The sequence below is a fragment of the Aythya ferina genome (assembly GCF_964211825.1).
Source record: "Aythya ferina genome assembly, chromosome: 15".
Lineage (NCBI taxonomy): Eukaryota > Metazoa > Chordata > Aves > Anseriformes > Anatidae > Aythya > Aythya ferina.
The window spans coordinates 1,818,270-1,840,042 of record NC_140314.1 but is presented as its reverse complement, the minus strand read 5'-3'; the positions used below and the strand labels follow the sequence as shown (position 1 = coordinate 1,840,042).

General features: G+C 59.2%; 3 protein-coding genes across 3 annotated transcripts; 2 read left to right on the top strand and 1 right to left on the bottom strand.

Annotated features, from left to right (window-relative positions):
* The first annotated feature begins 1,678 nt into the window (after positions 1-1,678).
* GNG13 (G protein subunit gamma 13) lies at positions 1,679-4,524 on the top strand. Its single transcript, XM_084537406.1, has 3 exons — positions 1,679-1,998; positions 3,114-3,254; positions 3,978-4,524. The coding sequence occupies exons 2-3, from the start codon at positions 3,157-3,159 to the stop codon at positions 4,081-4,083; spliced, it is 204 nt and encodes a 67-aa protein (XP_084393532.1). The 5' UTR covers positions 1,679-1,998; positions 3,114-3,156; the 3' UTR covers positions 4,084-4,524.
* Positions 4,513-15,516, bottom strand: CHTF18 (chromosome transmission fidelity factor 18). The gene is made up of 22 exons (XM_084537404.1): positions 15,362-15,516; positions 14,898-15,068; positions 14,621-14,762; positions 14,304-14,484; positions 14,058-14,147; positions 13,910-13,962; positions 13,586-13,727; positions 13,183-13,395; positions 12,373-12,470; positions 12,168-12,291; positions 11,888-12,015; positions 11,189-11,282; positions 11,014-11,112; positions 10,591-10,721; positions 10,150-10,312; positions 9,764-9,988; positions 9,507-9,656; positions 8,821-8,951; positions 7,194-7,338; positions 5,833-5,949; positions 5,172-5,229; positions 4,513-4,823 (listed from the first exon to the last, which is right to left on the bottom strand). The coding sequence occupies exons 1-22, from the start codon at positions 15,477-15,479 to the stop codon at positions 4,687-4,689; spliced, it is 2,910 nt and encodes a 969-aa protein (XP_084393530.1). The 5' UTR covers positions 15,480-15,516; the 3' UTR covers positions 4,513-4,686.
* Positions 15,517-15,679: 163 nt separating this feature from the next.
* RPUSD1 (RNA pseudouridine synthase domain containing 1) lies at positions 15,680-17,980 on the top strand. The gene is made up of 5 exons (XM_084537403.1): positions 15,680-16,040; positions 16,119-16,242; positions 16,375-16,477; positions 16,558-16,659; positions 16,910-17,980. The coding sequence occupies exons 1-5, from the start codon at positions 15,859-15,861 to the stop codon at positions 17,308-17,310; spliced, it is 912 nt and encodes a 303-aa protein (XP_084393529.1). The 5' UTR covers positions 15,680-15,858; the 3' UTR covers positions 17,311-17,980.
* The last annotated feature ends 3,793 nt before the right edge of the window (positions 17,981-21,773 follow it).

The following is a 21,773-nucleotide window of genomic DNA, read 5'->3' as shown; positions in this document are numbered from 1 at the left end:
GGAGGCAGCGCTGGGAGATTACGACTGATGTCAACAGCGAGATAATCTGCGGGACAGCGCGCCGTATCGCTGACCTCCTTCAGGCGGATGGTGCCATGTGGAAAAGTCCAGGCGGTGGCGACCCAAGGAGGCCACCGCCACGGAGCTGTTTGCAGACACCCAGGATGCTGCTGTGGGCAGCATCCTCTCCTGGGGCAGGGCAGGGGAGCGGTGAGCCCATTAGGAGGCAGGGGAGGCCGTTAGTGCTATCGATCTTCGGTGGAGGCTGCCCGTGGAGCCTGGAGACGGGCGCCAACAGAGTGCAGGGAGCAGCAAAGCTTTCGGGATGGGGCACCCAGGTGGCTGCAGGGGCTTCTGCGCTGCCAGAGGCATCTGAGGTGCAGCCTTTGTGTAAGAGATAGAGAGAGAGCAGCAAAGAATAAAGTTCTTATCATGAGGATTACGCCATAGATAATGATACGGTCTTTTACATATGGGAAAATTCCTTTCTCTGAAGACTCGCACTTGGTTTTATAATTGTGCTTGATAGTACGTAATAACAGTCACTATCTTCTAGTAGCAGGGATTGGAATCCGTGCCCAATCAACCAAACATCTTCTATAATATATAGTACATGTTAATTATAATACACTTTATGTTTTATTATATTTATATCATTTTATATGCTAAATGAGCTACTATATTTCTAGTGTATATATTTATTTCATATTTTATTATTCACAGAATCACAGAAACATAGGGGTTGGAAGGGACTGCAAGAGATCATTGTATATATACAAGAGATTATTTTATATATATTTTTTTATTATTATTAATTTTTTTTCACCTCCCTTTCCTCAGGCACTCAGGCCAATGCAGGGCATTTGCTCCCTGAGCCTCCAGCACACAGGGAACCCCCTCAGTTTGGCAACACCAGGCTCATCGCTTTGGGTGGAATTGGGAAGACTTCTTTTTTTTTTTTTTTTTTTTTTTTTTTTAATGGTTGCTTAATATGAATGGTTTGTTGTTTTGTTTTGCTTTGTTTTTTTTTTTACCTTTGTGGTTTTGCTTTTGCTTCAATGATGGTGATTTTAATCAGTTAACAACACAGTGTGGCTTTATCTTTTTCCTCCCTGTATGTTACACTAATTGCTGCTTTTTAATGCTCTTATTGTTCAACATGTGCTTCCCCTGACCTTCACCCTGGCCAAATATTTAGTTTCCAACTTCTCAGCTTTTGCAATTTTTTTATTATTATTATTTTTTTAAATTTTCTTATTTTTTCTTTTTTTCTTTTTCCTTTTTCTTTTTTTTCTTTTTAGTAAGCCATTCCCATGTGCACCCCTGCAAATCCCTGCCTCCTGGCCCTGCCAGCACCAGGAAAGTGGCAAGATAAAGTGGGAAGATGCAAGAAAACCAGGGGCAGCACACAGCCACCAGCCAGGAGAAAGCAATGGCGTGGGGCTGGGGTCTGCATCTGGGGGGGGGGGTCCTTGCTGATGGCACCCAGGAAGGCTTTGCAAGGATTCAGGCAGGGATGCGGGCAGAGATGCGGGCAGGGATGTGGGCAGGGATGCAGGCACAGATACGTGCACAGATAGGAGCAGGGACACGGGCAGGGATGCAGACACTCCCTGGGGTGCTGCTATGTCCCAGCACTCATCCCACTCGTGTCCCCCCGGGGCCCATCCAGCCCTTACAGCGCAGCCAAGGCCAGGGTAGCCGCGTTTCGGCATCACGGCCGCCGCAGCCCCGGTCCCAGCACGCTGCCTTCGTCCCGGAGCTCACGTTCAGCGGAGCCAAATCCCCCGGGAGCAGCAGGGGGGGGAGGACGCTCTCATTATCCGGCTCTTGCCGTGTCGGAGGCAGCTGGACGGGCCGTGCATTAATAGATTACACAGAGGATTTGGGCTTGCTGACAGCGAGGGCAGCGCTAGCGGGAGGCGAGGCCAGCGCAGCTTGCCGAGCCGGCGGGGACGGACGCAGCCCCCGCTCCTGCTAACACCTTTTCCAGCCGAGGTAGGTGGAGAGCTCGGCCGTGGCCGTGGCACTGGGATGCTGCTGGGATGGCCGGAGTGGGGCTGGGGATGCTTCTCCGCCGGGAGAGCCGCCGGAGGGAGCGGGAGCAGCGGGGAGGCCGGACCGCGGGCGCACAGGGATGCTGGGCGCTGGGTGCTCACCCTCCTCCCGGCCGTGCTGATTATTTTCCCTGTGGATGCTCTACAGAAGCACGGAGCTGCTGAGCCCTGCCCTGCACGGGGCTGAGGATGGCTCGGGATGCGGGGTGTCCCCCGTTTGGCCACCCTGGTGCAAAGAGATGCTGCTGGGTGGGCCCGGTGCTGCTCTGTGCTGGACAGAGCATGGCCCCGGGCTTTGCTGGGGTCATGGGTGGCCACGGGCAGGAGGAGATGTCCCCTTGTGCCACCCGTCCCTGGGACAGTATGGGGAGCTGGGGGTCAAGCGGCTGTGGTCACAGCTTGTGCCCAATTGGGTGCTGTGCCTCAGTTTCTCCACCATGTCCCCACTATTCGCCGTGTTGCTGCAGGGTGCTCGGTGCTTTGCTCCCCTCACCCCCCCCACCAGCCCTCCCTGGGGCCACAGGGCCTCCTTCCCTGGTGGATGGTGCCACTCGGTGCTGCCCGTGGGGGCTACTGCAGCTTGGGAGTGAGGCTGGGAGAGGGGGATCTCACCCCAGCCCCAAATACTGGCTTAGGGGCTGCAATACATCCCCGCCAAACACCCCACTGAGCCTTCACCAGGGCTGTGCAGGGCCAAAATCCCTCCTGCCCCTCGCTCAGGGCCACAGCCAGGCAGGAAAATGCTGCCCCCACCCCACCCCGGAGAGCCTCTGGTTTGTTATTTGCACACACCAACAGCCAAATCACAGTCAAATCCAGCCTGGCTCTCCGGGCAGGCTTTGCATGTGCCCACGGGCTCAGGGTGGGTACAAGAGCGCGGCAGCGGGCACTCACCACTGTGCCCGGCCGTGCCACCGAGGTAAGCAAAACCTCCCAAAATCTCTCGGAGCCACAGGTCTGCAATGGGTGGGATCGGGAATGTCCCCAGGAGCTCAGGGAGCACGGGGATGGGGCAGGGGGCAGCCGGGGACACAGCACGGACACCCTGCCTTTCAGCCCCCACCGCCGCCCCACCGAGCCCCCACCGAGACCAGGTGCCATGGACGAGTGGGACCTGCCGCAGTGGAAGAAGGAGGTGGAGAGCCTCAAGTACCAGCTGGCCTACAAGCGGGAGATGTCCTCCAAGACGATACCTGAGTGAGTGAGCATGGCTGGGAGTGACTGTGGGGCTTTCTCCCCCTACCCCCTCCAAATCTCCTCCCTGAACGAGCTCAGAAATCGTCACCCCGCGGTTACCCAAGCCCCAGCTGCTGAAGGCTCCCCAGACCCCCCTGCAGGTGTCCATAACGCCCCGTGCCCGCTCCTCTCAAGCTGCCCAAGTGGCCAGGACGTGGTGGCAGCTGAGAGACCTCTGGGACTCCCCAGGAGCCCCCCAGCGCTTTGGGCTCAGCCACCACGTTGTGCCCTGTCCTGTACCTTTCCTGTAATGGGGCAGTGGGGGTGAGGGTGGACACCCAGAGGCTGTAAAGCAAAGCTGGAAATGAAAAGTGTAACGTGGTCATGAAGAGGTATTTCTGCATGGCTCGCACCTTGCTGCTGCCTGCCATGAAGGGGCACAGGACATCCCCACGGCCTCGCTCTTACACAGTGAGGGGGGGAGAGGAAAAGGGCGACCTGAGCACGGTTCACAGGGCAGTGCCGAGGCCAGCAGCACACGGCAGCCACAGGCACTGGGGACAGGAGGCAGCTGATGAGGTCTCAGCAAGCTGGGGGCCCCCAGCATGGTGCTCCCACAGCAAAACTTTGCCCCAGGCCCACCATGTGCAGGCCTCGATTCGGTGCGGAGCAAATCCAGAGGGGTTTGTGCACTGCAGCCCCAAAAACCCAGGCTGTATAACATCCCCCCGACCCCTCCCACAGGTTCGTGAAGTGGATCGAGGACGGTATCCCAGAAGATCCCTTCCTGAACCCGGAGCTGATGAAGAACAACCCCTGGGTGGAGAAGGGGAAGTGCAGCATCCTCTGAGGGCCGCGGGCCGCCAGCAGCTGCCGGGCGCCCGGCCTACCGCTGAATGTATACTTTTTTATTAGGTAGCTTCCGAATACGACTAACTGAAAAACCCTACCCTCATCTTGTCTTATTATTTTTAGTAGTAGAAGCATTTCTTTTTTATACGGGCTGCCTGGGAAAACAGACACGGGGTGGGCAGGGTGGCCGAGAGGTATGGGGCGAAGCAGAGGAGTGAAGGTGTCTCTGGGGCTGGTACAGACTGCCACATACCTCTGCCCCCCTTCTGTAAACATGACTGATTTTTCAACTTGTAAAGGAAAAAAAAAAAACTTTTATAAAACATTTACAATGATTTTACTCTTTTGTATCTTGTAGGCTATGCAGTTTTGCAGCACAACAGGCAAAACATGGCAACTAAGGGTTTATAAATGAAATAAACAGAGCAATATTGCAAGATTTTATTAATTTTTATATTTTATTTTTTTTAAACAAAACAACTGGTTATTAAAAAAATATCAGCACCATTTGCACATGCTCCATGCAAGGGTGAGACAGCTAAAAGCCAGCTTATCCTTTCGCTCCCCTCTCCAGTAGCTCCTGGGTTCCCTCTGGTCCCTGCTAGAGCAGGTCCTTGATGTAGAGGTTCCTCCTGACGGCGTTTGAAACCCCTTCGTTAAATCGGAACCAGACGTCGCTGTTGCCCACGGCCTTTCCCATCTGTCTCTCGATTGAATCTTGCTCGGAGGGCTGAGCGGCTGCAGGGCAGGGACGGGGGGTAAGATCGGGGATAAGGAACGTGGAGGAACTCCCCCCCTTTATTCATGAGCCCCACTGATGCTGAGAGGGGAGCTCACACCGTGCACAGGAGTGGTTGCAGGCACACAAGACTCAGCTCCCACAGACATGTGCAGGACCCCAAACCCCTGCTCCCCAGCTCAGTTCATTTCCCAGTTTCCCTTCCCACCCCACCAGCATTCCCCAGGGCTTGGGACAGGGCTTAGGGACAGAACACCCCTTTGGGCACCTGTGGGTGTGGGGTCCAAGCACTGCAAATACAGGGACCCCCAGCAGCACCTGTGGGCACCCCATCCCCCTGCACCTACCCGGGGCTGTGGACACCCTCTGCCGCAGAATCGGCCGCCCGAAGAAGTCGGTCTCAGGCTGTGGAAAACAAACAAGGTGGGGGTCAGCACAGCCCTGCTGGTGCCTGCTCCAACCCCCAGAGCAGGAGCAGGAAGCCACCGAGCAGGAGCTGAATGCAAATCCCGCAGAAAGGGCGAGTGGCCTTGGTAAAATGCAAACAACATTCAAAATCAGTAGGAAAAGACAAATGTTAGGGGTTGCTGTGCTAAACGGGGCTTTGCTGAGGGCTGAAGTCTGAAGTTCAGCCCAGGACAAGGGGGGGTGGCGCGGGACCAGGAGAGCCCCATGGTGTCCAGTTGGTCCCTGGTGCTGCTCCGGCTGCTCCCCACTGACCTCCCCAGCTGCAGCCAGATGGGGTTTGGGTGCTTCGATACAGATGTACGTGGGCTGTGCTGAAGGCACTGCCACATCTCCCATCCCCACAGATGGGGCCTTCAGGGGATGTGCTGCAGGCTCCCCCTCCCCAGGCACTGATGTCCCCAGGTGCAGGGAACAGAGCAGCCGCGGGGGTTTCATGGCCAGATGGCTGCAGCAGAAACACCCCAGGGACACATCGCAGGGCCCACTGATGGGTAAAGGCCCCTCCGACCTTACTGCTGATAAGTGTCCCCCACCCCTCACCTTGTCCTCCACCGCTGCCCTCCTCACGATGTGCTCCAGGCGCTGCTGGTGGTTTAGGGGCGCTGCTGGCCCCGTGTCCCCACTCTCTGCTGGCTCACTGGGGCCTCTTGCTGTCTCCTGTTGGGGGGAATAACCCTGAGCACATCCCCTTGGGGCTGCTACTGGGTGTCCAGACCAGGGAGAAATCCCCCAGCTGAGGACCTCTGCCTTTCTCCTTCAACACACAAACACCCGAGTGCTCCCATCTGGGAAACACAGGAGGATTTCGTGGGTTTTGTTACAGATATAGTCATCTTCAGGCTGTAGTCTGGGGTCTATTTGCTGCCTATTTGGATAACAATACTTTGTTATACATGTTTTTCACCATGTTGTCTCCCAGCAGCAGCTCCAGATTAGCCCAAGGCAGCGCTTTGGGCACGCTGTGTGCGCTGCCTCTTTGCCTGGGACTTTGTGGTTGGCACTGCATAAACAAGAAGCCTCCAGAGATGTTTTCACACCATCTCCCTGCCACAAATATCCCCTGAGGAACTGCCTCTGCTGCAAGAGGGGGCTCCCAGGGACCAATTATCCCCCTGGCACCAGGGCAAGGCAGTCAGCAGTTACACAACCCCCACCAGGGCCGTTTCTCAGCCTCCACATTTGCCCACTTCCACCTCCTCCTGCCTCATGCCCACTGCTCCGTGCAGCAGAGGGTTTTGGCAGTGGGCTCTGCTCCTCCTGGGGTGCTCTGGCATCCTTGGGAAGATCAAAGTGAAGCAACAGGATCATACAGATAGGAAAGAGCAGGTTGGCTCCTTCACTGATGTGTATAAGTCACAGGCAGGTCAACTAAAATTCCCATCCCTAGCTAGGTTAAGGGTTTAAAGCTCATACTTAGAGTATTTCCAGAATTCATGCAAAAAGATGAGCTGTTTGGGCTTGGATGTGCTGCCCCGCGCCTGCTGTCAGCCCAAGGCAGATGTGCAGGGGCAGGGGGGGACAGGCTGTGGGGACCCAGGGGGTTAATCCTGGATTTCCACAGGCAGAGCAAAAGCCATCAGCGTGCTCGTGCCTCTGCTGCCATCAGCAGGCAGAGGCGGCTGGTAGGGGCAGGGATGGTGGGCAGGGGCATTGGGTAACCCCAGAGAGTGGGGCAGGGGGACACAGACAAGACGTCCTCCCAGGCCCTCTCCAGCTGCAGTTGGACCCCATAGCAGGGTCTGTGCATGCACTGACAACCACCTCCTGCTTTGGGAAGACCCCGTCCCCACACCAACCCTAAGGACTTCATTCATCCCCATCGCCCAGCTGCACCCCAGGTGATGGACCCGCTACTATGGGCCCCCTGAAAGCCCACCCTCCCCTGCTCTCCCCCTCCGTACCTCGCTGAGGTTTCGTGCCTGCAGCAGAGCCTCCATCCTCCTCATCTTTTCCAGCTCGATCTCCCTGGCGATGAGCTGCTTGGCCTGGTAGGTCAGCTGCTTGCGAGCTGGCAGGTCCGGGAACCGGCAGACATCCTCCACGTTCCTTCAGCAGCAGCAGCCAGGTGCACGGGGGCAAGGAGGAGAGAAAATAAATCCATCACCGTGCACGGTGAGACCTGCAGCACTGCCAGCCCTGTCCCCTTTCTGTCCCACCCCGGGGCACGTTCCCCACCGCTGCCCTCCCAGCGGGCGCCGGCAGCGTTAGAAGATGCCCAGGTGGTGCTGGACGTGCAGCCCCAGGCTGCCCTGGTACAGCGCAGCTGAGTGACAATCCCCGGGAGATTACACGCTTCTTAATCTTGGTTTGAGTGCAAGAACAGGAAATTACACAGGTTTGTGAAAAACAGGCTGCCCTGAAAAAGCCCAAGCCACAGGGTCGCAGCTGAGGCACAGGCGGCAGCAGGGCCCTCAGGGAGCCCCCCCAGGGGATGCAACCGTGAGCAGGCATTTGGGCAAACCACAGCAGCTGGGCTCTGAACAGGGCTGGCACGCCAGTTAAGGCTTTTTCAGCACAGTTGAAGCCCAGCCTGAGCACCGAGCAGCCGTCTGGTTTTCTTCATCTGCCATTTAGACCGTTCTGTGCTTTATTCACATTCAGTATTGTTTCCCTTCAAATAATGGGAACGCACTCGCATGTCGGATGGATTTGCAGCTGTTTAGAAGTCAGCTGTCAAATCTACTGTTTAAAAAAGTCATTTTTCTTCCTGTGTTTCCTCACATGGTCCCTCAGCTGCCTTTAAAGAGCAGCAGCAGTGACAAGGCAGCGCCAGAACAGGCTGCTGCAGGAAAAGCAAAGAGTGCAGACACCGAGCTTCCCTGTAAAACCCAGCTCCTGTCCTTCCAGGTACTGCCACCTCCAAAACCACTCTGGCTGTACATTGCAAGAGAAAACAGCTCGTGACAGCTCAGAGAAAACAAAAGGTTTTGCTGTTAAAACAGCTCTGTTTGATAGATGCACTGGGATGTTTTTTAGGGGTGCCAGCAGGACATGGAACCTCCCTGCAGCACCAGGCATTGCCGCAGCAGGGGCTGGGGACAGCACAGACCTCAGAAGCAGAGCACAACACACCAGGTGCTGCTCCACGCTGCTCCAGCTCCCTGCCGGTGGCTTTTCGGAGCAGCCGGGCTCGGGGGGCAGGAGAGCGATGCCTCGCCACAACCCGAGCAGGTCCCCCAGGCGTTTCCGTGGAAAAAAAATAAAATGCTTCGCTGTAATTAGATACAGTGGCTTGATTTAACAGAGGCTAATTTCTGTAATTAACTTTGTACCAGGAAGACATTAGCTTTGCTCCTAGCTCTGCTCGGGTCTGTATTATTTCACCAAAGCCTCGGGAGCATTTACAGCTCAGAAGATCCCTAAAGCACAGCCAAGACTCAGGTCCAGGAATGGCATGCTACTGATACACCAGTTCATCAGATAAAACCAGGACAGTGCACTCATTTTCTCATCCCGGTACAGCACCCACGAGCTCCTGCCTGGCAGAAAGAGGACCGGGCAGAGGAACAGCAGTCCCTCGAGACTTACGGGTCAAGCTTGTAGACGTACTGGCCCTCGGGCAGGCGCTCCTGGTGGTAGGTGAGGTTGTAGGCCAGCATGGTGCTGATGAGGTCGGCGAGCTGCTGCTTCTCCTTGAGGCTGTAGAGCTGCGTGTTCACCTGGGGAGGACAGCGGGGCCCACCGGGGAGGTGAGCAAGGGGAAAGCACAACTCGAGATATCTAGAGCAGCTTCTCAACACAAAAATAACCCAAAGCAGGCTTCTTGTCTCAATATGAGAACAGATAGCAAATGCCCATGAGGATACGACTAGGGAGGAGAAAAGTTTGGTCTCCTATTAGGGACACCCTGTGCTTCAGGGCAGGGGAGCCTCCTGCATCAGCCCCAAGGGTGAATGTGCCGAAGGAGCAGGAGAACCAGAACCAGGCCTCCAAAATCCTCACTTGTGCCAAGCCCCCAGCCCCGGCTCCGGGAGGTGCACCCACAGCCAGGTGTTTGAGTGCCACCTCCCCTCTGACTTCTGCATCGGGTGCAATTCCAAACCAACCCTGAACTGGGGACGTAGAGGTCTGGGACATCAGCTCAGCCCACGCCAGGGCAGGGCAACGCAGGGGACATGTCCCAGTCCCCCTGGGAGCCACTCAGGGAGGGGACCCAGCACCCAGGACCCTGCCACCAGAACCAGAACAGCCAGAAGGGAACATCGGGCACTCACCGGCCGGAGCTTCGGGGTGAGGATGTCCAGCAGCAGGCAGAGCACCTCCAAGACGAGGGACTGCTGCCCAGTGCGGCTGCGAGCGCTGGGCGTTATCCCTGAGACCATGGACACAATGAGGTTCTGCATGTGGTTCTGCTTGGCCAGGGCCTGGGAAGAGACAGGGCCAGGACAGTTCAGCCCCGGCCACAAGTGCAGGCGTCCCCATGAGCAGTGAGGCCAAAGCCCTGTGGCCACCGTGCCCACCCAGGGCTTGCCTCGTGCTGGCTGCTGGGGTAAGCGAGCCGGGGGATGCTGGTGGCTGCGAAGAGCAGGTGGAAGGCCACGGGCAGGAAGGGCAGGTAGCGCATCAGCTGGAAGCTCTGCCCGTGCAGCACGGCCCTGCCCAGCATGTCGGAGAAGCCCAGCCACTCCAGGGCCAAGCACACCGAGCTCAGACTGGAGTCCCGCAGCTTCATGTTCAGGAAGTTGTCGTACAGACCCTGCAGGCCGGGCGAGAGCAGGGTTAAAGACAGGCAGTGGTCACATCTGAGAATTTTAAGCACCATCCTGAGCTCGGCTCCAGCACTGCACTGCAGCCTGGCACTGAAAGGAGCACGGACAGGAGCTCACACCCCTGGCTCTCCCCTCCAGGCTGCTCTACCTGGGCGAGCTTTTCCTGCTCCCCCGAGGAGCTGGCGAGGTGCAGGACGCGGTGGAAGCGGTGGGAGGAGGCGTTGAGGCCGGCCTTCACGCCAAGGTGGGACAGGTCGTCCTCGTCCGCCAGCAGCTGGTTTGGCAGCGTGGGGTCCATCCCTATCCTGTGCCTGCGGACAGCAGCAAGGACAGGGCTCGGGGAGCCTGGGCCACGCACAGAAAGTGCAGTGCTGGGTGGACCAGCAAGGAGGATTTGGACCCTTTTAAACCAGACTGAAGGCAACACCAGTATCAAATTAATGGGCACTAAAAAGAGCATCTAGAGTACACAGATTTTCTGAAACTAAGCCTGGTCTCCAGCATGGTTCGGGTTTCTCCACTGCCAGTCCTGCAGGCAGGGCCCACAAAGCAGCATGTGCCAGACAGACCTAACAAATTCCCCGTTTACCTTTGAACCCGTGGGAGCTGGAAGATCTCTTGCCAGATGGAGAAGAGCCCCTTGTTTTGGTCCTTCAAGCCGATCTTCATCGTCTGCACCATCTGCACGTTCAGCTCCTTCTGGCCTCGGCCGTGCAGGAACTGCAACACAAGCAGGGGGCTGCGTGCCACGCAGGGGGAGAGGGGCAGCAGGAGGAGAAAGGGGGTGCCAGCCACAGCTCTGCGGTGCTGGGAACAGCCCGACACAAAGACACCTCATTCTCCCTCACACTGTAGCAGAATCGAGGTTAAAAATAACACCAGGGACAGGACTGACACTTTAGGGACCTGCCTGGAACACAATCTTTCCCTTAATCCCCACCTGAATCCAGAGCAGGTCAAGCAAAGCAGCAAGCCTTCATCCCCCCCGGGACCTTCCCGCTGCTACAAATACCTGCAAGGTGTTTATGCACGAGCGGATGTCGTTCTCTGTCTTCTCACAGAGTGCCAGCAGCGCTCCTGTGTCCGCCCTCATGCCCTGCAGGAGGGCGATCTGCAGGGGAGGGAGGTGAGAGGGGCCCTGGCCACGCAGCCACCGTGTGGGGACAGGAGCCCGGGGCTGTGCGCACCTCGCCGAGCCGCTGGGCCAGCCGGGATGGGGCCGTGCGGGGGAAGCTGAGCAGGAAAGCTTGCTGCCGTAGCGGTCTGAGGGCAGGCACGAACCTGGAAAAAAGAATCAGAGGGTGTCCAAGGGTGCCCGAGCCACCCCAACAGAAGAAATCCAGCCATTAACGTGACCCTCCGAAGAAACGCGGTGTTTAAAGCGCTGCACGTGGCTGCACGCGCCAACCCTACCATTCTGTTCAGCCTTGAGAAGAGACGACTGAGAGGGGATCTTATCAATGCTTACAAATATCTTAAGTGTGGGAAGCAGAGGGATTTGGCCAACCTCTTTTCAGTGGTTTGTGGGGACAACGGCCACAAAATGGAGCACGGGAAGTTCCGCAGCAACATGTGAAAGAACTTCTTCACGGTGAGGGTGACGGAGCGCTGGGACAGGCTGCCCAGGGAGGCTGTGGGGTCTCCTCTGGAGATATTTTAAAGCCTGTCTGGATGCCTACCTGGGCAGCCTGCTCTAGGGAACCTGCTTTGGCAGGGGGGTTGTACCCGATGATCTCTGGAGATCCCTTCCAACCCCTACAATCCTGTGATTCTGTGCACATCCACACCCAGCCGAAACTCACACCAGCACCCATCACCTCGTTCAGGGCAGGGGTTTCAGCTCCCCACCTGTCCCCTTTCCCACCCCGAGGACGAGCAGCACTCACTGGTCGTTGCAGATGCAGACGATGGGCCTCAGCAGCAGACCGCCCTCGCGCCGCCTCCGCCTGCCCGGCGCCGCCTCGCCCTCCGCCTCCTTGCTGTTGATGATGTTCAGCAGCACGCTAATGGACGCCTTGGGGAAAATTATGCACAAAAGGGAACGAAAGCTTGCCGTTTAGAAGCAAGAAAAAGGTAATAAAATAGAGCAGAGGATGAGCTGCTAACGGGGCTAAGAATTAAGCAAAAAGTGGCCAAGTTCAGGCTGGGCAGCAGCTGAGGGCTTACGGTGGGTGCGCCGTCTATCTCATCGATGATCAGGCAGTTGGGCTTCTCGTCGGCGCCCAGCACTGACTTCATCTGGGTGGCAGCTTCGATGCGGGTCTTGAAAACCTCCGGGCTGCGGTCGTCGCTGCAGGAGAAGGCCACGGGGGGAGGCTCAGCCTGGCACCACCACCAGCAGCTTTCAGGGCTGGGCAGAGGCGAGGCTCACCTGGCGTTCATCTCCACCACGTTGTACCCCGCGTGCTTCGCGATGACGTGGGCCAGCGTGGTCTTCCCCAGGCCGGGTGGGCCACAGAGCAGGGCCACCTGTAGCACAGAGGGGACATTCAGCCCCTGCAAGCCCCTGCGCTGGCATCTGGAGGGGCACTGGGAGCAGGGAAGGTCAGGGAAAGTCACTGAGGGAAGGGGAATGTAACGGGAGCTGCTGGAGACAACAGTCATGCTGGCTTGCAGCTGGACCTCTCACGCATTTTGTAAATGTATAGGATGACAGAAAATGGAGAATAAAACCCCTTCCAGAATCACAGTCCCAAGAAACAGCTTTTACACTTTTAGCATCTAATTTTTGTTTCCCTACTTTTTATATCCTTTCACTGGATATGCTGAAGCTGGTAAAACAGTCTGGGTAGTTATCTCCGTTCCTTTTACTGTTTCAGCACCATTGCTCTCTTCCAGAGGCAGAAATTTGCTCAAAGACATGACACGTTAGCCCCCCACGAATGAAGTCCAGACCAACCTCTGATAAAAAGGGCACTTCTTTCCCCAACCAGATGACTTAATTTGGCTGGATTTGGCTGGATTGATCTCTTCAAACCTGCTGCCCTCCCCTTGTTATCATATTACTTAAGCTGAAACAGCAGAAGAAATTAGGAAAAGACATATTTCTAAATGATAAAGAGGGAATAGTTTTTTTCCTGGATCTCTATTAGAAAAGAAGAGAAAATGAAGACCCCACTGCTCACCATGGTGGTGGGGTTAGGAAAGGAGGCTCACCACAGCCACGTCCTGTCCTGCTCACCTTGTATTTGGGTCTCCTGTGCTGGTCCAACTCAGCTTCCAGAATCTCCTCCGTGAGCTGGGCCTTCGTCTTCCACTTATTCTGCTGCTCCTTGGACTGTCTGAACGGGGGATGAGCCTCAGCGCTGGGCTTTGCCTTCTTCACGGGCTTCTCCCTCCCGAACACCACCGTGTCCCAGAGCTTGAGCCACTTCAGGAGGCAGCGATTTGTGTACTGGTGGCAGACAAGAGAGCGAGCAGTCAGAGTGGGATCTGAGGAGCACCCAGTAAGGACAGACACAGGGCTCTCCTTCATGGCTTAACGTCTGTGTTATGAGCACAAGAAGCAAACCCAACAACCCACATCATTAAAGAAGAGTTATGAGTGATAACCCCCCCGAACCCCACTTATCCTAGGAGCTCACATCATCACTGAGCAGCTCCATGTAGCGCCGGGGAGTAAATTTGTCCACCCAGAGGCAGTGCAGTGAGGACTCCTCCTTGTCCGCTGCCTCCGCTGCCTCCTGAGGCTCTGTGGTGTTGGTGTTATCACAGGTCTCAAGGCAACTGCGAGGAAGGATTAACACGTCCCAGACCACACAGGGACCCAGGACAGGGCTGGGAACTAAACCCAGACTTCCCAGGCTGAGGATGCTGGGGGCAGGCTCATCTCCCACACACCCAGACCCACCGGAGCCTCGAAGGAGCCACATCTGAGCGCAGCAGACCAGGAGCTGCCCACACCTCACCTGTTTATTATCTCCGTCAAATGCTGCGACATCTCCAGAGCACGCCTGCGACGCTTGGGGACAAACGGGGCGAGAGGTGGGGGTCAGAGACAGGCTGCTAACGGGGCAGCAAGGGGGAAAAGGCTGGCAGGGCAGGAAGGTGAGATACCTCTTCGTTCACTTGTTCCTTCAGGTAGGAGAAGGGGACCCCCAGCAAGTGGAGCGGCCTGCGTGCGTTCCAGCCCAAGGAGTCGGGGAGCTGTGAGAAGGAGAGGGCACGGTGATGCTCACGGTGATGCTCACGGTGATGCTCAGCACGGGTGCTTTGTGCTTCATCAAAGCTCTGCTCCTGAGCCAAACGGAGGTCGCAGAAAGCAGCTGAGCTGAGGAAGCCTGGCCTCCAGACCCCCCTCACCTCCACTCCTGTCCTGGAGGGATCTTCCCTCACAGCCATGAAGACCCTGGTGCCTTCGGTGGACGTCACGTTGATGTAGTCCTCCAGGATGGGCGGCCGCCTGAGGACCCGCTTCGGGTTCTTGTTGGAGGGCGGCGTGGTCTGCAGGGGGGCCATGCCGCTCACCTCCAGGCGCTCCGAGCTGGACAACAGGCTCCGTTAGTGAGGGGTGAGACGAGGAGCGCTCAGAGCCCACCCAAGGGCAGGCCTGAAAGGCTCTCTGAGCAAAACACGGTGACAGAGGGGCAGCGATGAAGCTTCCAGGGGACCCAGCCAACCTGGCAGCCTGGGGAGCTCCCGGCACCTCCGGGCCAGGCATGAACGTGGCAGCGTCCTGCAGGACATCGGGAGCGCACTCATCGTCCGCGCCGAAGTTCAGCTTCTTCATGGCTTCCAGCCGCTGCCGCTTCGGCTTAGGAGCTGGGTGAGGTGGAGGCAGGAGAAAGCTGAGAGATGTGGCACGGACTAAAGCCCACCAGAGCAGGCTCGGGTGCAGCGGGGCCCCGCAGAGCCCCCAGAGCACCCCACAACCAGCACCGGCTCAGCGAAACCTACTGAGGGTCACGGGAGGCTCCGGGGCTGGGGAGAGCTGCGGGGATCCACGCAGGGCGCACTCCTGGCTTCTTTTCTTGGGGTTCCCCCTCCCAGCTGGCTCCGTCTCCTCCAGCGGCTGCCTCCTGCTCCGGAACTGGGAGATTTTGGGGCCGGCAGGCGGGGACGGGTAATCTGCGGGGCAGCGCGGAACGGGGCTGCTGGGGGCTGGCGGCCACCTCCGGCTCCGCCCGGGGCAAGCCCAGCGGGGCCACCCGGAGCTGGGATCCCAGCCCCACGTCTGGGAGGCGCCGGGGATGGCATCACATCTCCGGCACGGCCGGAGGGAGCCTCCCGAGCTCCGGTTCGTGCCCGCTGCCTCCTGACCCCGCCGCCAGGAGCCCGGCCCCGCAGTCGCAGCCCCCCGGAGCCGCTCCCCGCTCCCCGCCGCTCTCCTCCCGGGCACCGCGCGGCCCCGGCGCTGGCACCTTCCAGCTCGGCCAGCACCTCCAGCTCGGCGGAGAAGCGCTCGTAGAAATCGTCCCCGGATCCGTCCCCGGGGCTGTCCCCGAGCCCCTCCATGGGGTCCTCCAAGGGACCCTCCATGGCCCCTCCGCGCTGCGCCCCGAGCTTCCTCCCGCCGCGCCGCTCGCCGGCACGGCCGCTGATTGGCTGCGACGCGCCCCTCGGCCAGAGGTGGAGGCGCTGATTGGCTGCGCCGCGCGGCGAGGCTGGAGGAGGAGGCTCTGATTGGTTCCGGCGCGATCCGCGCTCGGCGCCGAGGTGACGCGCTGCGGCCGCTCCGCCCGGCCGGGCCGGGCCGCGCCGCAGGTGGGCCGGGAGGGGGCCGCGAGCGGGGCCGGGGCCGCGGGGAGCCGCGGGACCCCCGGGACCCCCTCCCCGGGCCGGGCGTTCGGGGCTGCGGCGGGCGAACGGCCCCGGGGCCGGCTCCCTGCCCCGCTGCTGTCCCCGCAGGGCGCTCGCCATGGAGCCGGGCACCATCGACAACCTGTGCATCCTGTACCAGAGCCCCGACTTCATCGTGGTCAACAAGCACTGGGACGTGCGCATCGACAGCAAGATGTGGTACGAGACCCTCACCCTGCAGGGCCAGCTCAAGCGCCGCTTCCCCGAGCTGGCCGACCCCGACACCTACTACGGCTTCAGGTGAGCGCCGGGCCCCGCAGGGGCCGTGCGGTGGTGGTGGAGTTGCCGGGTGCTCCCCCCCTGCCCTCTGCCCCCCAGGTTTTGCCACCAGCTCGACTTCTCCACCAGCGGGGCCCTCTGCGTGGCACTCAACAAGGCGGCGGCGGGGAGCGCCTACAAGTGCTTTAAGGACCGGCTGGTGACCAAAGCCTATCTCGCCCTGGTAAGTGCCTCCCGCTGGCTCCTGCTCCTGGGTGTCTCACCGTGCTCGCTGCTTGCTCCTCCCGGTGCTGCTGAGGAGCGAGGGTCGGTGCTGGGCTCGCTCCGTGGGCTGCCTCGTCTCCTTTCCCTGCAGGTGAGGGGCCACGTCGCCCAGAGCCGCATGACGATCCGATACGCCATCGGGAAGAACACCACCGAGGGCATGACCCACATGATGTGCATCGACGGCACCGAGGGTGAGCGCCCTGCCCGCGCTGCCCCCGCCGCCCTCACCCGTGGGGCCGCACGGAGCTGACCCCTGCGGATCTCGTTGCAGGCTGCGAAAATCCCAAGCCCTGCCAGTCGGAGCTGATCGTGCTGGAGCATGGCTCGTACAGCGGAGACCCCGTGACCAAAGTGCTGCTGCAGCCGCTGACAGGTGGGAGCTGTGGGGCGGCCGCAGCGCTGGGGGCTCCGTGGGGGCTCACACTGCCTTAGGGCAGGGTGCTGAGGCCGGACGGGTCCTGCAGTGGGACCTGCACTTGCAGCCACGTGGTGCGAGGTGAAGGCTAGAAAGGGCTAAGCAGAGCTGAGAGCTCATGGAGGATTTGAATTCTCTGGCTGGGGGGCACTAATGCCATTTGGGAGTTGGGTGATAACCTGTGTTCCTGCTCCTGCTTTCCCCCCAGGGCGCACCCATCAGCTCCGCGTTCACTGCAGCGCCATCGGCCACCCCATCGTGGGGGACTTCACCTACAGCCACAAGAAGGACAGCAGCCCCTACAGGATGATGCTCCACGCCTACTACCTGCGCATCCCCACCGGCAAGGAGCTCATCGAGGTCTGCGCGCCCGACCCCTTTGTCACTGAGATGGACAGCAACTGGGTGCCCCACCACGTCACCCACCGGCTGGACGACACCATCCAGGAGCTGAAGGACCAGGCGATGCAGAAGGGGGAAGCGGAGGAGAGCCAGAAAGCCGTGCTTGAGGACAGGGGAGAGGAGGTGCTGAGCGAAGCCAAGAGCCCGGAGACAGAGGAGCAGCGAGCCCGGTGCGAGCAGTGGCTGGCCGAGTGGGCTCTGGAGTGAGCACCAGCCACGTTCCTGCATTTCCAACCCACTGCTCCATTTCTGTCCCGATGGGTCCCAGAGCCCAGCGCTGACTCCGCATCCGCACTTTCCGTATGCCGTGGCATCCCTCACTTCTGGGGCTGGGGTTAGGCAGGTTTTAGCAGCAATTAGGATCGGTTTATTTTTTTAACATACCCATCACCCATCTGGCCACCGGACGCCCCTTTCCTAATTGTGTGCCTCGCAGCCGTCACTGCGTCACGCGCCAGCTTAGAGTGACCCCAGAGCATCACGGCCCTGTGCCGGGGCTGGGGCACGGCCGCTGGCTTTGCCGGGAAGGTGGGGGGCAGCTCCAGAGCCCACCCTTGCTGGGATCTGAAAGGCAGCCCACCAGGACGTACTGGCTGCAGCTGCGGGATCCGTGAGGTCTGCGCCCCCCGTTCCAGCCTCCTGCGGTCAGCGGCAGGGCCCCCAGTGCAGGGGACGAGCTGCCCGCCCCCTCCCCATCCCCTCGCTGCGTTTTTTTAAAGGCTTATTGAAGACGGATGAGTTGATACTAAGAGATTTTAAACTTTTTTCAGGTTTTTATGAGAAGAATCTAGTCTTTTAGCAGTTCTGAATACCGATGGTCCCAGAGATGCGCGTATTTTTAGTACTTCCCTTGTATTAAATTAGCCAGCGTCCCTCAGCTTTTTCTAGCAGATCCCACTATTCTTTCTACTAGCGTTTCCTTTCCTTAGCGCCCACCTTTTTCCTGGGTGTGGAGGTAACTCCTGGTGAGACAGATCAGAAGACAGAAGCTTCTTTCTGCTTCATCCTAACGAAGGGGAGCAGTTACCACGTTTTGGTCCTACTGCTCGACCGCCTGGCTGGCGGGTCGCTGCGGGGCTGTTGGCACTAGATGGTGCCGGAGGCAGGCCCTTTGCTTAGGCTGTTTGTTAGGGCTCTGGAGCAGGGAGAGGAGCGGATGAGGTGGCTGAAGTGAAAAGAAAAGCTGCAGGCAGCAGGAAGGAGCTCGTCTCTCACCTGGGCGCTCAGGTTTGCAGCATGCCAAGATTCGTTTCTGCACAAATGCCCTTGCTTCGCCGGCCAGCTTCATCCTGCTTTGCTCTCCAGTTTCCGCCCCACTTCTCTGCAGCCCTTGGAGAAAATGAAGAGAGCAGATCAGCGTCAGTGGGATGAGGAGAGACAGCGCGTGGGCCACGGCACCCGAAGGGACCGGAGCCACTGAAACGTGTTCCTGTGCACCGAGTGCCAGAGCCCTGGGCACCAAACTGTGTGCCACAGGTCCCACCAGCCCACGAGAAGCCCTGGTCCGTGTGCAATGCACCGTGTAAAATCTCATGTGATGCACCTACCCAGCGGGTGAGCAGAGCAGCCTAAAAACCCGTGTGGGGTCTTGCATTGTGCTTGGCTCTCGCCCTGCTTGGTGTGAAGCTGCTGGGGGTCAGGACGGGCGCACGGCTCCGGCACCGAGCGGGCACCGGGGGCTCAGGAGGTGCTGCTGCGGTGGCAGAGGGCTCGCTGGAGCCACCTCCTCCCTGCCAGGTACCATCCCCACCTCCAGGTGTGGCTGGGGAGGCAGCTGCAGGCGGGTCGGAAGGCTGCGGATTGATGACTTGAACTGTTTGCCAAAGAATTAGCGTCAGCGATGTGCCCAGCAGGGCCCAAAAGGTTACGGGTGAGGTTTGCTGCCTCGGAGCCGGGATGCGCCCGTCACACAGGTCCTGCGTGGGGACGTCCCCGCTGCCACTGGTGGCTGCAGGGACAGGGGCTGCCCTCGGCCGCGTGGGGACACGCTGTGCCAAGGCACACGGGGACAGTCACACAGACCATCACGGCCAGGGGCTGGCCTCAAACCCTCACCTGGGAGCACCGGAGGAGCCCCTGCGTCCCACGCCGTCCGTCGTGTGTTGCACTTCTACTCGATGTTGCAGGAACCAGAGAAATCTGTAGTTTCCTTCCCCAAAGATGGGGTCACCGGAGCCCTGCCCCTGCTCTCCCTCGTGCACCGGTGGGCAGTGCTGTCTGCACTCACTCCCACGGGGCATTTGCTGCATCGTGTGTGAAGCCACTCGTGCATGTGCGGTGCGGGGAGGGGTTGTGGTCGGGTGTGCGTGTTTCGTGACATTCTGTACCTCTGGGAGTAACCCTTATTTATTGTGTGTTTGTGGACATCACCATAGTAAACCGTCACCTGCAGGCACCGCAGTTCCCCTGTGGTCTCCTCCTTCACCCCGCGCTGCCAGGCGAGCCCAGGGGCTCTCAGGAATGAGCACGGACCGGCACAGCGGGGCCGGCCCCAGGGCTGCAACCCGGCCAACCTGTCCTGCAAGCAGCACCCATTGTAGCGCGGGCACCGGCTTTCATCCTCACCCTGGTGAACCCCCCCCCAGCCGAAACCAGCAGGATTATCCGTCCAAAAGCCCTCCTGGGAGGGCAGAGGAGCTCGGAGCAGCTCCGCCACCGCAGGGGATTCGGTAGCTCCCATGCAGGTGGTGAGGACACATGGGGAGGTTGGGGCAGGTGCTGCCTGACCCTTCCCCAGCCCAAACCTTGGGCCCTCTGTGCCACCCCACAGTGTTATCCCCAGGGATGGAGGCCCCAGGGATGGGAGCAGGGAGGGTTGGTTGTCCTCACTTGCACAATTTTTCCCTGGGGACCTTTTCCATCTCAAATACCCGAGGTCCCACCCCATTTCATGCTGCGGGTCCCAGCCCTGGCACCGGCCTTGGCACTGGTTGAGCCCCCCCATGTCCCAGAGGGTATGGAGGGATTTGGGGTCCCAGGGGCCACCTGGGGCTCTGTCCCCTCCTGCACACACACCCCGGGGTGGGCTCAGCCCCCTCCAGCTCCTCTCCCCCCACAGCCTCTGGTGGTGTTGTGCCAGAACCAGAGCTCTGTCACCCAACAAAAAGCACCTGACCAACAACACCGGCGGCCGGGGCTGTCCCAAACCAAACAGAGGTGGAAGGAAAGTTTCTCCTAACTGCTAAGAGTGCAGACCTCTGGCAAGGACGGGTGGGAGCAGCGCAGCCCCGCGCTGCTGGGCTCTGTAGGGGCCGTGGGGAGCGCTGCCTGCAGGCGTCGGTTTTCGGTGGCACTTTTACATCAATTCATTCCTCGGCTTGGCACAGCTGGAGAAACAAAAGATCCAAAGAGATTACGTGCAGCCTTCAGGTTGTGAGCCTTTAGGGCTGGAGATCTGGCCGCAGCGGGGAAGCAGCCGCCAGGAGCGGGGGCTCTCCTGCTGCCTCCCGACGCGGGAGGCTGGGGATGCAGCGACCCCGTCTCGCTGCCAAAAATGCTAAGGCTCCCAGAACACGGAGGTCTGTGGCCACCTCCCCTGATGGGTCCTGCACAGCCCCTGAGGTTTTTTCAGAGCCAGGTTTGATCCCCGAGCAGATCCTGTGTCCGTGGTGCCCCGCACAGGTGCCCACGGTGCCCTCGCCCCTGTTCCCCACCACTGCCTGCCAGGAAGGCTGGGGCGGGGGCCGCATCCTGCCAGCAGCCCCACACAAGCAAGTTTCTGTAATTGCACCATTCCAGCAGCAGCTATTTTTATCACGGATCCTTTTGAAATAGAAACCAGAAACCTCTGCCAGCAGCTGCCCGAGCCCCTGCGCTGCGGGACCGGTTCACCAGCTCGGGGACGGGGGGACACGGGGGGCAGCGGGCGCTGCATGGCCCCTCAGTGAGCAGCCCCCAGCCCCGACAGCACCAGGACAGGACCCCCACATCCCTCGAACAGGAGCCACAGGGAGGGGAGTGCAGCCCCTCTGCGAAGGCTGACATTCCCCAAAATGCACCCAGAGGCAGGGGGAGCTCCCACTTCGCTGGGACACACACCTGGACCCCGCCACTGCCCAGCTGCCGTCTCCTCCCGGGGCTCAGAGGTCACAGGCACTGCATTCGCTGTCTTGCGTCATCATTTCCCTCTGGCTTTTCATTGCATCTCCTTGGAAAGGCTTCGCTTCCTCTTTTTCTGCATCTTTTTTCATGGCACGTGCTGGCTGGCATCACGAAGCACGACCAGAAATTCCAGGGAGAAAACTGTGAGAAAGGAAACAGAGATTGTCCACCGCCAGGGCAAGAGGAAAACAGTGAGGAAAAGGGGTTCTGAGCCTTTACCTGAGGACTGCTGTGTTCCAAACCCCAGCTGCCCTATAAAATATATCCCCAAGTGGCTCAGGGGTTGTGGCTAACCCACAGGACCTTTGTCTCCGTGAGGAGCACAGGAGCTGCCGGCCCAGAGGCATTAATTCGTTAGCCCCAAAGTTCAAAGTGACCCTTTACATAAATAAAAAAAAAAAAAAAAAAAAAGGGGGGGGGGGAAAGGAAAGAAAGCAACTTTACAAAACACTGTTGAGAAACTGCCTCCGTCACACCCCGTTTTTCAGAGCACCATCCCCACCCCGCAGGAGATAAGGGCTGCACCGCTCCCCGGCGCTGCTCATCCCTGGCGGCTGGCGCGGGGCAGG

Excerpts from the sequence above, each read along its gene's own strand:
- GNG13 (XM_084537406.1), top strand. The coding sequence starts at position 3,157 with ATGGACGAGTGGGACCTGCCGCAGTGGAAGAAGGAGGTGGAGAGCCTC. Across the intron at positions 3,255-3,977 it reads TCCTCCAAGACGATACCTGA|GTTCGTGAAGTGGATCGAGG; the intron begins GTGAGTGAGCAT and ends CCCCTCCCACAG.
- CHTF18 (XM_084537404.1), bottom strand. The coding sequence starts at position 15,479 with ATGGAGGGTCCCTTGGAGGACCCCATGGAGGGGCTCGGGGACAGCCCC. Across the intron at positions 14,485-14,620 it reads GGAGCTCCCCAGGCTGCCAG|CTCGGAGCGCCTGGAGGTGA; the intron begins GTTGGCTGGGTC and ends CCTGTTGTCCAG. Across the intron at positions 5,230-5,832 it reads GGGCAGCGGTGGAGGACAAG|CCTGAGACCGACTTCTTCGG; the intron begins GTGAGGGGTGGG and ends TGTTTTCCACAG.
- RPUSD1 (XM_084537403.1), top strand. The coding sequence starts at position 15,859 with ATGGAGCCGGGCACCATCGACAACCTGTGCATCCTGTACCAGAGCCCC. Across the intron at positions 16,243-16,374 it reads CCAAAGCCTATCTCGCCCTG|GTGAGGGGCCACGTCGCCCA; the intron begins GTAAGTGCCTCC and ends CTTTCCCTGCAG. Across the intron at positions 16,660-16,909 it reads GCTGCTGCAGCCGCTGACAG|GGCGCACCCATCAGCTCCGC; the intron begins GTGGGAGCTGTG and ends CTTTCCCCCCAG.